The sequence below is a fragment of the Anas acuta genome, chromosome 9, assembly GCF_963932015.1.
Source record: "Anas acuta chromosome 9, bAnaAcu1.1, whole genome shotgun sequence".
NCBI lineage: Eukaryota > Metazoa > Chordata > Aves > Anseriformes > Anatidae > Anas > Anas acuta.
Genome location: NC_088987.1, coordinates 22,801,080 through 22,816,058, shown reverse-complemented (window position 1 = coordinate 22,816,058; position 14,979 = coordinate 22,801,080). Strand labels below are relative to the sequence as shown.

Genomic DNA, 14,979 nt, shown 5'->3' with positions numbered 1-14,979 from the left:
TTTTAAAAATAAATATGACCTATAGGTGTGTGTGTGTGTGTATTTTTTTTTTGTAGACTGTGAAACATATTTGCTAATAGGTGGAAATGTTGAATATTGTGCATGTAACACAGTCCATACTCCCAGCTTTTTAACTGTATGCAGAATCACACTAGATCCTTCTAAATCACAGCATGGACTTTTGGACAAGGCAGTGTATGTAATACTTAAAGCCACTGACTCACTGAAAGAAAACATAATGTTGATATACTTCATTCTAAAGGCAAAATCTGTGAAAATTGTAGAATATTGAAGTAGCCAAGAGCTAAGGAGATACTCAGAGCAGGAGTCAGAATCTATGAGGAATTGTTTTGCTCAGCTTTCCAGAAGAAAACTTCACATTTAAGGGTCTTGTAAGGCAAAAGAGCTGCAACATGCTAAAACAGTTATAGTGGTTCTAGTGGATTACCTAGTGACATATGGACAACAAGAAAGTACAGCCTAACATAAAAGATTTTTTTTTTCTTCATTATAGGGAAATCCAGGGCAAAAAGGAGAAAAAGGAAATTCAGTGTTTGTATCACATTTTGGAAAAGGACCCCCAGTAAGTATCTGATTGTGAAAAAAAACATACCTCGTAGGAAAAAATGTATGGCAAATTTAATTGTTTGAAAACATATCTCCTCATTGTTTGTGAAGCTTGTTGCAAACACAAATTAAAAGCAAATATACAACTGGAACAGATAGATTGAAATCTTAAAAGCTATAAAATTTAGAGAACTCTGATAACAATTTGAAGTCAACACTTGTGATACTTCCTTTGCTAAATGATTGTCATTACAGGGAGAGAGGGGTGATCCTGGACCCCCTGGCATTCCTGTAAGTACAGTTGGTGGATTCTATACATGCTTTTTGCCTTGAAGATCTTTCAAATTTTCCTTCTTAATAAAATAAAGCAATACCGGGGTTTCTCCTTGTCTGCCTTAAATAGCAAAATTCCAGAATAAGGTCTAACAAACATCGATCCCCTGTTGTCAGCCTCCACGACCGGTTCATGGTGGCTGCATTGTACCCACCTGCATTGTGGTTTGTGTGCAGGCAATCACTGTGCATCAAGCAGTTGTCACTTGTCATGTATTCAGTTTGCAAAACATTTTTTCCTTGAAATTCAAGACTTCACAGGAGAGATGTAGAAATGTGACACCTTCTTCAGTGGTATCTGGTGGGCCTGCCAAGAAATATGTAGCACATGACCACATTTTTTTTGCCATTAAAACATGTAAGAAGAAGAGTTTAACTTCATTGTTGAGCTCTTACAGACTTTCACTCGTTTGACTTTGGTTCCTCTTCTTATGCTTGTCAACAAAGTATGCACTGATGAGTTGTTTCAAATCCCCATACTATATGTAGCACAGTTACTAGCAAGAGTATTCTTTTAACTATTAATAATATATCATTGTATCGACATGTGCCTGTACAGTATTATCCGGAAACTGGTGCTGAGCTTCCCTAGTGACAGTGAGGTTTCAGGTATGGTAAACCTTCAAGCAAGGAATACCTGGGTGGAGCACCGCTAGTCTGAGTCCAAGTGATGTAGGCATTTTGGAGAAACTAGTTTTGTGAAGAAAATGGTAAACTCTTGGTATTTTCACCAACAGGCCTTTTGCCATCTTTTTCAGGGTCCTAGAGGGTCAAGAGGTTCAACAGGCCCACCTGGATACCCAGGCCAACCAGGCTTGCCTGTAAGATCACCGTGGTTTTACAGCCTTGCATTTTCAAATTTGTGTAAATTCTTGTTTACGTGTTTTAGAACTTGCCTTAGAGAGAATCAAAGCCTAGAGGTAATTTTTGAGGCAGCTGATAAAAAGAGAGATGTTTGCTGTACCTTACCGGTTTTGAAGTATAGCATATGTTGTTTCATTCCATGCTTGTGTTAACCTGAAGCATCCTGGCAGTCTGTGGTCATGGGGGAATGCTGCTAGTGTTCCCTCCTTATTTCCCATATTTCCCTTGTGAAACAGAAAAGTGGGGAGCCAGAGTTGAGCCCTCCTGAAAGCAGTGACTAAGATAAGTAAATTGCACTTTGGGATAGGAACATCCCAAGAGGAAATTCTGCCTTTAGGTGATACTGGCAAGTAGAGGTAATTTTCAAAGCAAAGTTCTTTCTCTAAATCAGACATATTAACTTGTCTTCACTCTCTTTTATAGGGTATTCCAGGTTACCCTGGTTTGCCAGGTGAACAGGTAGGCAATGACTTTTCCTGAAGTTCTTAGTGAACCAATAGATTAATTAATAGATTAATAGAACCAATAGATTAATTAATTAATATTTGAAATGTCCTTCATGACTATTTGTTACCAAATTTTTCAGAAGAGTTACTTGATTAAATTATCATGTCAACGTTTTCTACTTACTTTCAAACTATGCACTTCTTTTTTTCTTTGTCATCTAGGGAAATCCAGGTATTGGAGTAGATGGACAAAAGGGGGAGCCGGTAAGAAAAAAACATACTATTAAATATGTTATTACTATTGTAGAATTAGAAGTATACCCTAAGAACCACAGTTATACCTTTGCAGTAATAGTGTCTGTACTAGGTCAGTTCCTGAATGTAATCTCTTGCTGTGTTCAGTAGCAGATGCCAGGGAAAGGGTGTAAGAAAAGAACAAGAACAATGTGTCCTCTCCCAGTCTCTCCCTGGTAGCATACCAAGGATTTACAGAATCAAAGTGGAATATTTGATTTTTCTTCTGTGAATGTTTCCAGTCACTTTTTAGAATTGGTGTAAGTTTCTAACATGCACAAGGTGTTGGTCTGGAGCACGACAGACTGTATGTGCACACAAGATTAAACAACCATCCTGTAACCATCTCCACAGCAGACTCGGAGCAGGAGCCATGAGTACAGGGTTCTCACTTATTTCCTTACTTGTAACATTATCTTTAATGAGTGATGAGAATAGAATGGTTATTAAGATTGTGAGCCATACTTATCAGCGCAGACTGTGGAGAGGCTTACAGATCTCAGTACAAACCCTTCTTTACCTGTAGGCATTAGTACGAGTATGTGCTCCATAAGTACAAAAATACGTAGTGCTGTAGTACAACAGGAAAACATGCTGAGTCTCACTGAAAGCTGCATGGAACAGAACATCTTTCTGTATACCTTTCACTTCCACAGGGCGATGTTGGACTTCCTGGACCACCTGGGTCACCATTGTTAGTTGGACCTCCTGGAGCTCAGCTGTTTAAAGGAGAAAAGGTGTTAATTGTCTTCACATTTAACCGTAATCAACTTGGCAAGTACAATCCTGTGATGTAATTTTTGTAAGGATGGCATAAACAGCCTGTCTTGGTGAAAAAAGGAGCTACTGCCCTTGCTTTGGTTTTCATTACTTCGCATCATTAGTAAAGCATATTTCAGGCAAATCTTTGCATTTCAAGCAAAGATTATTACTTCACTCTTTTGTGGCTCTTCAGTAAGGCTTTTATTTTTCAGATCTTTGGCATATTCTCTTTGAGATTTATCCAGTGTAATGTTTTGAGTTGTCAATCCTTCTAGGGTGCTCTGTTGATATGAAAATAAGGGTGATTTTGTTTATTTTTAATACAAAATCCTTTTATTGTATTTCTCCAGTGATACACCTACTGTAGCTACAACTGTATACCTTAAAGCATTAGAATGCATGTTAAAAAAGGAGTTGCAAATCTTGCATTTTGGAGAACTCTGTGTTGTCGTCTCTGTGTTTCTCAAGTCTGATTTGCAGGAATACAGAAATGAAAATGTGAATTTCAACATTGCCAGCCCCGCAGCCTCAACTCAGGGAGCTGATAGATTTCATGTACTGGATCTTAGGCTTTCATTATGGAAAGGGCTCCTATGTAGAGCTGTATGGGAAAGAAGCACAAGAATCTGTATAAACTCCACGTTACTGCTGAGTGTGACTTAGGACATTGTGCAACACGACGTGATTGTGACCATGTAATGCACCACGTATCCCATTCAGACTGGAGCTGTGTGCAAAGGCATAGCTTTATATATGTGAAAACTTGCATCAAACTAGTAGAGACACAGACAAAAAAGAACTACTCATACATGTTTGTAGGAACAAAGTCCCAATTAGCATGTCTCTGCAAATGAAAAGATACATCTATCTCAGTCCATAGTCATTGTGCTGGTTTGACAATGTGTTAACAAATAAAAATCAGTAACTAATTATTTTTCTTGTTTCCTTCTGCCTGGTACACCTAGGAGAACAGGCCCAGTAGCATTTTAACAGTTGTAATTCAAAACAGGACTTTAAAATGTTAAATGACACATAAGTATGTCCTCTGTAGTAACATATACAAAAACTTTTCCTGCATACACAGGGCCAAAAAGGACTACCCGGAATAACAGGATACCGAGGACCACGTGGACCCAAAGTAAGTAATGCAATTTTTTTTTTGAATGATGCTGGTGAAGTCCTGTTATTTTTAAGTTAATATTTTAAAGCACAAGATCATAGAAGAAATAACAGCACTGAATCACCACCTATATCAGTGTGAAAGCAAAAATATTTCAAAACCCTTTCAAAATCATTTCAAAAACCTCTCCCAGTCTGTTTTATACCTACCTATCAGATGTTGTCTGGCTGTGAAAGGTCAGTGTTGTTTCCAGTTGGACTACTGACACAAGTGACTGGGACTGTGAAGAAAACAGAAGCACGTATTATTTTTTCTCAAGGAGAGAAATTGAGAAGATATGTTTGTGTTCTTTATGGGGCATATGTCTCTTTCCCTAAGTTTGTAAGGGAAAGACTTTACCTTCAGATTCTGGGTGTCCTCGAGAGTAGACAAAGCAGAGACACCTGTCTGAAGAGAGAGTTGCTGTTTGTAGTCTCCTCCAGCTTTGCTTTTCTTTCTGTCAGTATAATTTGCTTAAACGCTGATATGCCAGTAAGGAGTTCCTGAATGCTGAGCAGAAACAGTCACAGAAAGGATAGATTTGGAGGGGAGAAATCCACAGACAGGAAACTACCAGATCTCAGAAAAAATAGAAGATAACAGAAGATAACAAAAGAATGAAGCTAGTTTATGTTACACACTTATTTAACTTCGTAGGCAGAAGAGAAGAAGCAAGAGGTCTGAACATCACATTTCTGAGTTCAAAGTCTAGCACATTTTCAATTCAATTCAAGACTACTGTTACTTAGCACCGGAAAAGGAGACAACCCCCCCTTATCCTTTTATATAAGATTTACTTTGAAAAATGTGGGATTTACATGGTTGTTCTACTATTGTACGACCTATAGAGCTGTACTTGTTGGTAATTGTACACTTGTTAGTTACAAGCAGGAACTGAGGAATTGTGTGATGGTGCCCAAGTGGTGCCCACAGCCCCAAAAAATTCAAACTGCTGAAAGCACTTTAAGGTTGGAGAAGAGATCATGCAGGGTTCTTGAATAACTGAAGCTATGAAGACACTACTATGGTAGTACTGTATGAACTAAGTCCCAATGGTTGACCCTAGCAAGCGAAACAAGATGCATTAATCTAATATATACATAAACAAATAAACATGCACTTAAAATAAATTTTATGCCTAATTTAACCAAGCAGTTTGTTTAAACTGAGTGTTTTGAATGCTCCAGGGCATACTTGGGAGAGGAGAAAAGGGTGAAAAAGGCATTGCTGGATTCCCCGGATTGCGGGTAAGGAAGTTCCGGAATAAATTATTTTGCAAATTCACTATTATTCGATTCATAAAATATTTGTTGGTTTAAGTATGTATTTCCAAACAAGATTTCCCTTTTCTTTTTTTTTTTTTTTCTTTTTTTTTTTTTTTTGTTTATAAATAATTTGTCATACTTTCTGTATGGAATATTTAGGAGTCCGGGGAGTCACCCTGTTCCACACTTAAACATAAGCTCATAGAGACTTCCCTTCCTTGGAAAGAAAGCAAATCTCTATGGTTTTGCTTTAAATATTCAGTGCTGCATAAAGCTTCTCTAGAATAGCACAATACTAACACACCGGTTTAAATGTATTCCATACCTGCCAATGGCAGGTTTTTTACAGCAGCTTGTTCTTGATTTGCCTAACAGTACTCACATGGAGCAACATACCTATTACTATACTTACTGCGATACGATAAAAATAAATGAAGACCTGTCTGGTTTACTCTGAGCTATAGTTCAAATTCATGACCATCTCTCATAAACTGTTTGCAAAAACTTTGCAAGTGCTAGCTACTGGGAAATATTAACCCAGGTAATAATTGTCTGAGGAATATTAACTGCTTAGCAATTCTTCTCAAGTGTGATTTTGATTAAGTTTTTACCATTTTATCTTGTATTCTATTTACTTTTATCAGGGTAGTCCTGGTTCTTACGGACCTGCAGGCTTTCCTGGAATAAAGGTAAGAAGACAAAGCACAAGCAGCTCTCTGAACAGTAGCATCAGTGAGGTTTGATTTTCGATTGGTTTGTGCAGATATAGAATTTCCTCATACTTGATAGCTTGACAGCCTTATGTCCTTGTGTTACCTGTTGTCACAAAAGTTGTATGAACTGTGTCTTTGAATTTCTGCCACTCTTTGAAATTTGTCTGGAATTGGCTAATGGGATATGAAGTTGTAAGCAGAAGGGAAAGCAGTGGGACATGCAGATATCACAATAGAAAAGACACACAGCATGGTACACTTGCCATGGTCACATTCTTTTTGTGATTTTGTGTTATACACATTTTTTAATACTTCTGGCTCAAAAAAATCCAGTAGTAGTTATGAACTTAGAACATGGATTAAAAAATAACAGATGTACATACATAGATCTATGTCTCATCCTTTTTCTTCTTCCCTGTTCATTTCTAAATCTAATGAAGGTAATGATGATGCTATTCACAAAGCACATTAATGTACAGGTATTTGTGTGTAGAGTTATGTTCCAGATGACTTCTATCTGCAGAATTACATTTTACTCTGTTTTTTTTTTTTTTTAAACCACTGCCTACCTAAGGGGATGGATAAGTATATCATAAAAGATCATAAAAGGCGAGGAGGAACTGATAAGCAGCTGTTTCCCATGCAATAATATTTTAGGAGGATCATTCACCAGGCAGCAAGCCAGTTTCAGTTGTGTTAAACAGTCTGTTAAAGTCTTCTGGTATGTATTCCAAGTAGTTCTGTGCCCCAGCTACATTGAATCCACTGACAACTATCTAAATAACCTGGAGAAACACTTGTTTTTATTACTAATTTTTATGGAAAGGATTCTATGTAACATGTCATCTCATACAAACCCAGTGAATTTCTCTGAAAAAAACAACTGTGGATGCAATTATAAGGTGACAGTCTCATTGTATGACTGTCTCATTGTCTTTTGTACAGTTAATTATATTAACGTTGCAACAGATTTACCAAATGGTACATATGTGATCCTTTACAGGGAGAAACAGGAACTGCTGGTTTTCCTGGGCAACCTGGCTATCCAGGCATAAAGGTAAAAAAAAACAAAAAACAAAACAAAACTCAAGCATGCGCACACACACAGACACACACTCCCTTATATCAATGCTAATGATTCTTCCCAAATGTACCTGTTTATCAGATCCTTGCCTTTTCTACAGTCATAATTGCTTTTAAGATTTACTGTTTTCATTACAGTCATGCTTACTCAGTACAGTGGTAGTAACCAGCAGTGTAAGTAAGCATTCGTGCTTGGTGTGTGGGAGGGTGGAAATTCCACTTTGTATACCATAAGGATTCGTAAATTCCATTTGCCAATAGTTACCCTTACCTGTACCAGTGTGGAAAATCTAATCCATGAGTTGTACTCTGCAAGTTATTCATTGTTGAGTTGCGTTCCCAAGAGTGGTATGGATACTTCCTTTACCATAGGTAGCCTGCTACGGTAGTTAATTTGGCCCATGAACTAGTATAATAATTGTCATCAAAGGAGGTGGAAAAATTTGAGTCAGATGGGCTTGTTTGCATGACTTACCAAAGTCTCTTTGCATGCATTCATCCTGCATTCATAAATAGCTTTTTCAAGGTGGTTACCAGAGTAGAAACTGCACTACTTCACACTGGCTTTGTTTAAACATTTATTGCTTTTGCTCACATAGATGATGCTGGCATTTTATAATGGATGCTGCTTTCTATTAGGGGCTAGAAGTATCAGTGTCATGTCTGGGGAGCTAAGGAGTGAAAGAGAAGAACATTCTTCTGAAAAGCATGCTTAATCCAATTCCAGAAGATCCAGATGCCAGTCTAGTGATATTTCACATTAAAAATTCTTTGAATTCTTTTCTGAAGGCTGCAAAAGGGAGATGATCAGTCATATTCTGTTTTTCAAAAACCACCAAGACCAGACACTGTCGACCTTGGCTTGAAAATTCTTCAGTTCTTTCTTATCTTACACTAGTGTTAAACATACAAATCATAAAAGACTTGGGCCATATGCATCTATTCCACAAATCTTTTTTAGTTTTTATCATCATTACATTAATTTTTAAAATCTCAAAATATTTAAGTTCATCAGAGGAGGAAAAATGTTAGGTTTATTTTTTTATTTCCTGCTACACAGAAAACTCTCCTATAATCATTAGGGAAGACAAGTTTACATTATTAATTAAAATAGAGAGTACACAATTATGTTACTTCATTCAGCAAGTTACAGTCAAAGGGAAAAGACCATTCAAAAGCTAAAGATTAAGGGGCCAGCAATCAGTGGTAGCTCCAGTACTGTTTAAATGTCGTAGAAATATCAGTTTTAAAAAGGGAAACCCCATAAAGAGGCATGTACTCCTTGTTTTTACTAGTGTAAAGATAGGCATCCAGTTTTGCAGTCTCAGTTCTCCTTGTCTGTGTCCTAAAAGGCCCTGAACTCCAACCTGAGGAATGCTACAGAACTATGCAGTTCCCAGATTCACATTCTTGTTTCCTCTGTTCCCATTTGCTGAAGAGAGCAGGGTTGATTCCTAATCTACACCAAAGCAAAAAGTCTAATACAATTTGCCACATAAAAGACTTCCCTAAAGTTCACTTCACTTGCAATTCTAAATATCAGAATCCAAGCTAATTTAGAAATCCTCCAAGCAAAAGTGATTTTCCTTGCTATTAGTAGGCACTTTTATGTTTCCCTAACGCAGATGATTTCAATTTATTATAAGAATTTTGAGTATCTCTTCTCATTGATATCTGTCAAACTGAAATTTGTTTTCTTAATCCTCATCTGTTATCGCAGAAGTAATTTCCAAATTCTTGTATGGAATTCTAAGGCAAATAATTACAACTTGGTTGCTAATTTGAAACATCTCATTGGTACTGGTACTGATTTGGTACTGATTTTACTGTAATTGACTCAACTTTAAAATACGTGAAAGAAATCAGATGCAACAGTTACAAGTTCTGAAAACCCAAACAGATATATGTGATAGTTACATTATTAAGTCACAGTTATTCTGAAAGATCATTATTTTAAGTCTTGCCCAGGTGATATGAATAGGTCACATCCCTGTATACCCCATCATTTTGGAATTTTTAGTTGCATGCTAAGGCATTGCATATTTGTATCTATCAGTGAAATCTACTGTTGGATTCTTACAGGGGGATCCTGGAGAAAAAGGGCCCCCAGGTCCTCCTGGAGCTGTTGGAACTCCATTGCTTCCCATGAAAGGTTAAAGCTAATTTTAACTACTCTTTCTGCTGTGTGAAGTGTGTACGACCTATTTTGCTAAGGTGTTTTTAGAAAGTGATCATTAGGAACAAGATACTAAAACATTATACTTCTGGTGGCCACATTCTGAGTTTGTGTCTCACTGATCTTACTGGAACTACAGTAAACATACATGTTTCAGATTAAATGTTTACTTGAAAGATCTTTATGCACACAGTCACAGCTAGGTCTGCCAGACTATCCCTTGTTATTGGACCTAGGCATATTTAGGAAACAGCTCTGAAAAATAAGCCTGTGCTGGGTAATGGATGGTAAATAAAACAATCAGACTTCATATTGTAATTTAGAAATCCTGATTTCAGAATTGCCACAACGCACAGATCTTAGATAGCAATTAAACCTCTCATTCACAGCAGGGATGAAATCCTGCTTCTTAAGTTTGTGGTAAGCTAATTCAGACAGGATTTCATCACTGAGGTCCACTGCTTTTAATAGCCGTGTTAACTCAAGTTCCAGGCTATTATCATTCTACGTCAGTGTTTCACTGAGTACTGCAAACATAAAAAATGAAAGATTTCAGAATTTCATAAGCCATTATTTCCCCCTCTATTCCCTGAACATGCTGTTTTGTTTTGTTTTCCCCTGAAGAAATCTAATCTGGGCAGATAGAGATAAATCACTTTTATCTAAAATTTCTTGAGCTAAATAGTACATTTGTGGTAGTGTGAGATGATCTGCTCAAACTTACCTCTAGATTTTCTGAACAGACAAAGCATGTGTTCTGTGGTTGTACATCCAGAACTACCAAAGTATTTGGAAAGTGCTGATCTTGCTGTGTACGTTACCTAATCTGAACATGTACTGAGGTCCTAGAGGTCCTAGAAGCATTCAGTTTACATTCCTTATATAAAAAGGCACAGGTAAATCATGGTTGCCTGCAAAAAAAGATTGATCGTCATATATTAATTCTACCTTAGTATCGCATTATCACTCATTAATTCAGTCTATAACTTTAATGCTTTAGAATAGACATTTCCGAGCATTGTTTGCCTGGCTGTGCCTGAGAGCTGCAACAGTGTCTGCTGGTACCATCAATAAACACCTCTTGGTGTTTATTTCATGTACATTTATAGAAGGGAACATGTGTACCCTCTTTTCCTTCCTCCCTCAACTTTCTGTCATCTTTTCCCTATCTGTCTGGAACTTGTACTCCTAACAGAATACCTGTCGGTTTCACTGCCTTCCTATCAAAACCTCAGGCATTTGTTTTATATCCTATCTCCCTTATCCGTATTTTTATTATCTAGTTGGTGATAATGTGTGGAAGTTCTTACTTCTTACGCAGCAGGAGGCAGTGGGGAGCAGCCAAGCATGCTGCCTTTAAGGGATTTGTTTTGGCATCTCACAGTTAGGGAACTGTATTGTAGGAACATTTTAACAAAGAATTTCCCATAAATTGCATTTCTAGTGCAGGAAATGCTGATAGTAGCCTAATCAAAAATCAATTAAAATTGTTTCCCATTGGCTTCTGAGGGTTTCCAGCTCATGTGGCAAAAGATTTAAGCCCATGCTTAATTTTAATATCTCAAGTAACATTTAAAGTTAATCATGTGCATGCTGCGTGAGTAGATACTGAAATACTCTTACATTCTTAAGAGAAAATGTCCTTTTGCAGAGCTGTTTGACAACAGAATTAGTTCCAATATTTTGCTTTTCCAGTTTAATGAAGCCCTTTATATCTGATTTAAATTTTCTTTATCACTCAAAAATAACAAAAAATTATTTACTATAGAAATTTTGAAGATATACTTTTAAAAATTTGGATAACTTCAAGTAGGATGATCCTGAAATGACCTTCTGTGAACACTGTCAGATATGCATACAATGTGCATTTATTTTAATTCCTACATGTGTTTATTTTGGGCAAACACTTTTCTCAGTATTCTGAAATATATACCATGAAGATACTACTACTGAGTGACAAAGTTTTAAAACTGTGTCCGTGAAATGGGCAGGAATCCATAGAAAAGCAACCAAATCCTCCTACCTTAAAATTTGTCACACATTTAAAACTGTTTCATAAAGCCAAAAAAAAAAAAAAAGGTCACTGTATTTTACTTTTATGTAGTTTCTGAATTATAATTTCAGTTGCAGTCTAATTTAGATATAAACTGTCAATTGCATACATTGTTCAATTCACATTTTTAAAATTTTGTGTAGGTCCACAAGGAGATCCTGGATTTCCAGGTCCTGCTGGTGATGTGGGGTCAGTTGGGCCATCTGGTCCTGCAGGCGCACTGGGGAGACCAGGAGATGATGGAGCAAGTAAGAGATTTGGGGGATAAAACATGAACTATATACCAGTAGGAGATAAGACAGCCAAAATAAAATTATTTTTTTCTTGTTTCATGTAAGTCACCAACAGTAAGGATTAGGGCTCTGCAAACAGTTCACTAAAAATACTAACTCAGCACTTGCTAGTAGCCAAAAAGGAACTAAAATATTCCAAATAAGCCTTAGGAATTACTAGAAAAGGAACAAAAAACAAAGCAGAATGCTGCTATGCACTGTAAATCTATGGTATGCCTGTATCTGGAGTGTTGTGCTCAAAATTTTGTTCCCCATCACAAAAAGATACTAAGAGGAGTGATGTGGCTGACTTTGTTTTCTATAAGAAACAACTACCTTAATTGGGATGTCTGGAAAGGAGATAATGGGGAGGAGAAGGGGCATTTGTATGTACAAAGCAGAAAGCACTTTTTTCCTGGGAATCCTGAAATATCTGAAGACTTAGATTTAAGTGCTTATTGTACAGAAGCTCTTCTGCATGGCAGTTCTGAATGGTCTGTAGTTTTGTTCTTGACACCTGGTATTAATCCTTACTGTGAAGTTGTTTGGGCCTTATATCATTACTTTCTTTACAGGTCTGCCTGGCCTGCCAGGACTAAGTGGGGCACCAGGACCTCAAGGTTTCCATGGTGATCCTGGTTTGCCAGGAACAGGTGAACCACTTCCAGGAAGACCTGGATATCCTGGACCACCAGGACTACCGGGACAGCCAGGAAGGCAAGGGTTACCTGGACTACCTAGTATGTGCAACAGCAATTTATTCCATGAAAATATCATTCTACATATTAAGGTTAGGGTTAAGGTTAGGTTAGCAAACCCATTGCTTTTGTTGGTTCTACAAACAAAAAAGTGAGAATTGCCTTTTACAGATATATCAAATTTTATATGTGATATAGAAAACATGTGTTTCCCATTCACTGTCAATCACCAAGATACCAAGATTTTCTTTGTTTTTTGGCCAATTTAAACCCACAAAATAACATGTGAAAAAAGTCCTTAAATACATATCACCTGAAGTTAAAAACATAGTACACTGGGGAGGAAACCCAAATCAGCATCCTTTATAAAAGAAATGAGCTGTAAAATTCTGCAGCAGAAAAATGAAGAAATAGTAGCAATGAAAAAACACTTGTGTCAACATCAACTCTAGCCAGACTGACTCTTGTAGTATGATCTGTAAGCAACAACGTTTAAAGCATTTCTTAAGATCTCTAGATTTTTTCACACGAGATTAACAAGGTAAGAGAGAGGAGAACGCGTGACCTAAGCTTTGGAAAAAGTCAACCTGATATATAGTAGCTGTACAATTTGTTTTTTCAAAGGTGTAATTTGTACTGACAGAGGGATCCCTGGGGAACCTGGAGCAAAAGGTCAGATAGGCCTTCCAGGAAGAAAAGGTGAAAAAGGAGAAAAAGGTAGGTATGTATGCCTGGCTAGCAATAATTTGAATATGTGACCTTTGTCAGATCAGCACCTCAGGCCTATATTTGCAAGCAGAAGTTTATGGTAGCTTGTAGGATCAGGACCATCAAAATGTATAGTTAAATGTCTGTTCACATTGCAGCAGCTTCTAAATCAGCAGTCATATCATACAACACTTACTCAACACTGTGAAAAAGTACTGATACGTTTCACTCCTTTGAAGGCCATAATGAGATAAAATAGTTTGTGCACTACACATACAGAAAAGAAAAAGGGAAGTATTTTTTATGTATTGTGCAACTGTTTCAATGTAATTTTAATACATTTACATAGGAAACCAAGGCCTCTGCTCATGTAGTGCTGGTCCTCCTGGTCCCCGTGGTATACAAGGACCTCCGGGTACTCAAGGAAGGAAAGGACAAATGGGTTACCCTGGAAGACACGGAGAAAAGGGTGATCCAGGCTTATCTGGTGCAATGGGATCACCAGGGCTCCCTGTGAGTAGTTCGTATGAGCTTCAGTAAATAAGTAACATCAACTGGTCACGCACAGAGGAGGCGTTTAAGATGAGTGGTGGAGGAACTGACTTGGAAAATCATGTAAAAGTTTTATCTACTTTTGCTTATTACAGTCTTGTGGGAGGATGCACTTAGCTTTTGTCAGATTGTGGCAGTGGGAAGAGTTTTACGGTGGGGGACAGAATCCTGTGCTGTGTAGATGGGTTCGTCAGGAGGTTTAGGAAAGATTGTGTTTGTTAATCCTGTTTTGTTTTTGACTTGTTTTTACTTTTATTTTCAAATACCTATTTTTTTCTTGAAAACAATGCACAAATTCCTCGACAGGAGATGATTTTTCAGTGAGTTCAAATGAAAGTGTTTCCAACAAAATGTTATCGAGACAAAGAATTGCATGGTGTCTTCCAATCGAGATGTATTTTAAGTCAACAACTATGTCTCTCTGTTATGCGTGTGTACAAACCTTAGGTTTTATTCTGACATTTCAAGTCATTTTCTTTATTCTTTTTTTTCTCTCTTTTTCTTTTTCCTTTTTTTTTTTTTATCGATTTAATTGAAATGCTTCATTTATTTGATGAGGTGGTCTGAACAAAATACAGTCTTCACTCCCAAAGAGCCTAAAAGGCAGTGCTACAGTTTTAGTTTTGTTTATCCTTTTACTGTTCTGTATTACTTTATAATCTCCCATTTTTAGTCACTACTCAGTCAAAGTTTGTTCTTCATATGGATCAGCTGCTATAGGCAATGCCTTTATAACACATGTATTAGCAATGAAGCTGAAGTGGAATCAAGATTTTGCCCTTCATTTAATAATCCTTAGAAGAAAACTTTCCATGAATACAAAGACTTTTCATTTGCTTGAGTAGGTTCCTAGCAATATAATAATTTCATTTCAAGTTCCTCAAGAAAAGAAACTGAATTAACTTTTAGGTGGTAAAGATTTTGTGTACTAAATCATTTGATATCAGCATATAATGTTCATTTTTCCATTCTAGTGTTAACAAATCTGAAACGCAGTTTTTCATGAAAAAACATACGTTTTTAAAAATGTCCAT

General features: G+C 37.0%; 1 protein-coding gene across 5 annotated transcripts in view; it reads left to right on the top strand.

Annotated features, from left to right (window-relative positions):
• Window positions 1–14,979, top strand: part of COL4A4 (collagen type IV alpha 4 chain) — a 69,618-nt gene that overhangs the window by 21,810 nt on the left and 32,829 nt on the right. For all 5 annotated transcript variants that reach the window (XM_068691582.1, XM_068691584.1, XM_068691583.1 and 2 more), the window contains 15 exons: window positions 515–583; window positions 823–858; window positions 1,659–1,721; window positions 2,188–2,223; window positions 2,433–2,474; window positions 3,161–3,241; window positions 4,351–4,404; window positions 5,613–5,672; window positions 6,335–6,379; window positions 7,407–7,460; window positions 9,569–9,638; window positions 11,859–11,963; window positions 12,563–12,727; window positions 13,310–13,402; window positions 13,743–13,906. In XM_068691582.1, coding sequence (XP_068547683.1) covers window positions 515–583; window positions 823–858; window positions 1,659–1,721; window positions 2,188–2,223; window positions 2,433–2,474; window positions 3,161–3,241; window positions 4,351–4,404; window positions 5,613–5,672; window positions 6,335–6,379; window positions 7,407–7,460; window positions 9,569–9,638; window positions 11,859–11,963; window positions 12,563–12,727; window positions 13,310–13,402; window positions 13,743–13,906 — 1,137 coding nt within the window. The remainder of the gene's footprint in view (window positions 1–514; window positions 584–822; window positions 859–1,658; window positions 1,722–2,187; window positions 2,224–2,432; window positions 2,475–3,160; window positions 3,242–4,350; window positions 4,405–5,612; window positions 5,673–6,334; window positions 6,380–7,406; window positions 7,461–9,568; window positions 9,639–11,858; window positions 11,964–12,562; window positions 12,728–13,309; window positions 13,403–13,742; window positions 13,907–14,979) is intronic.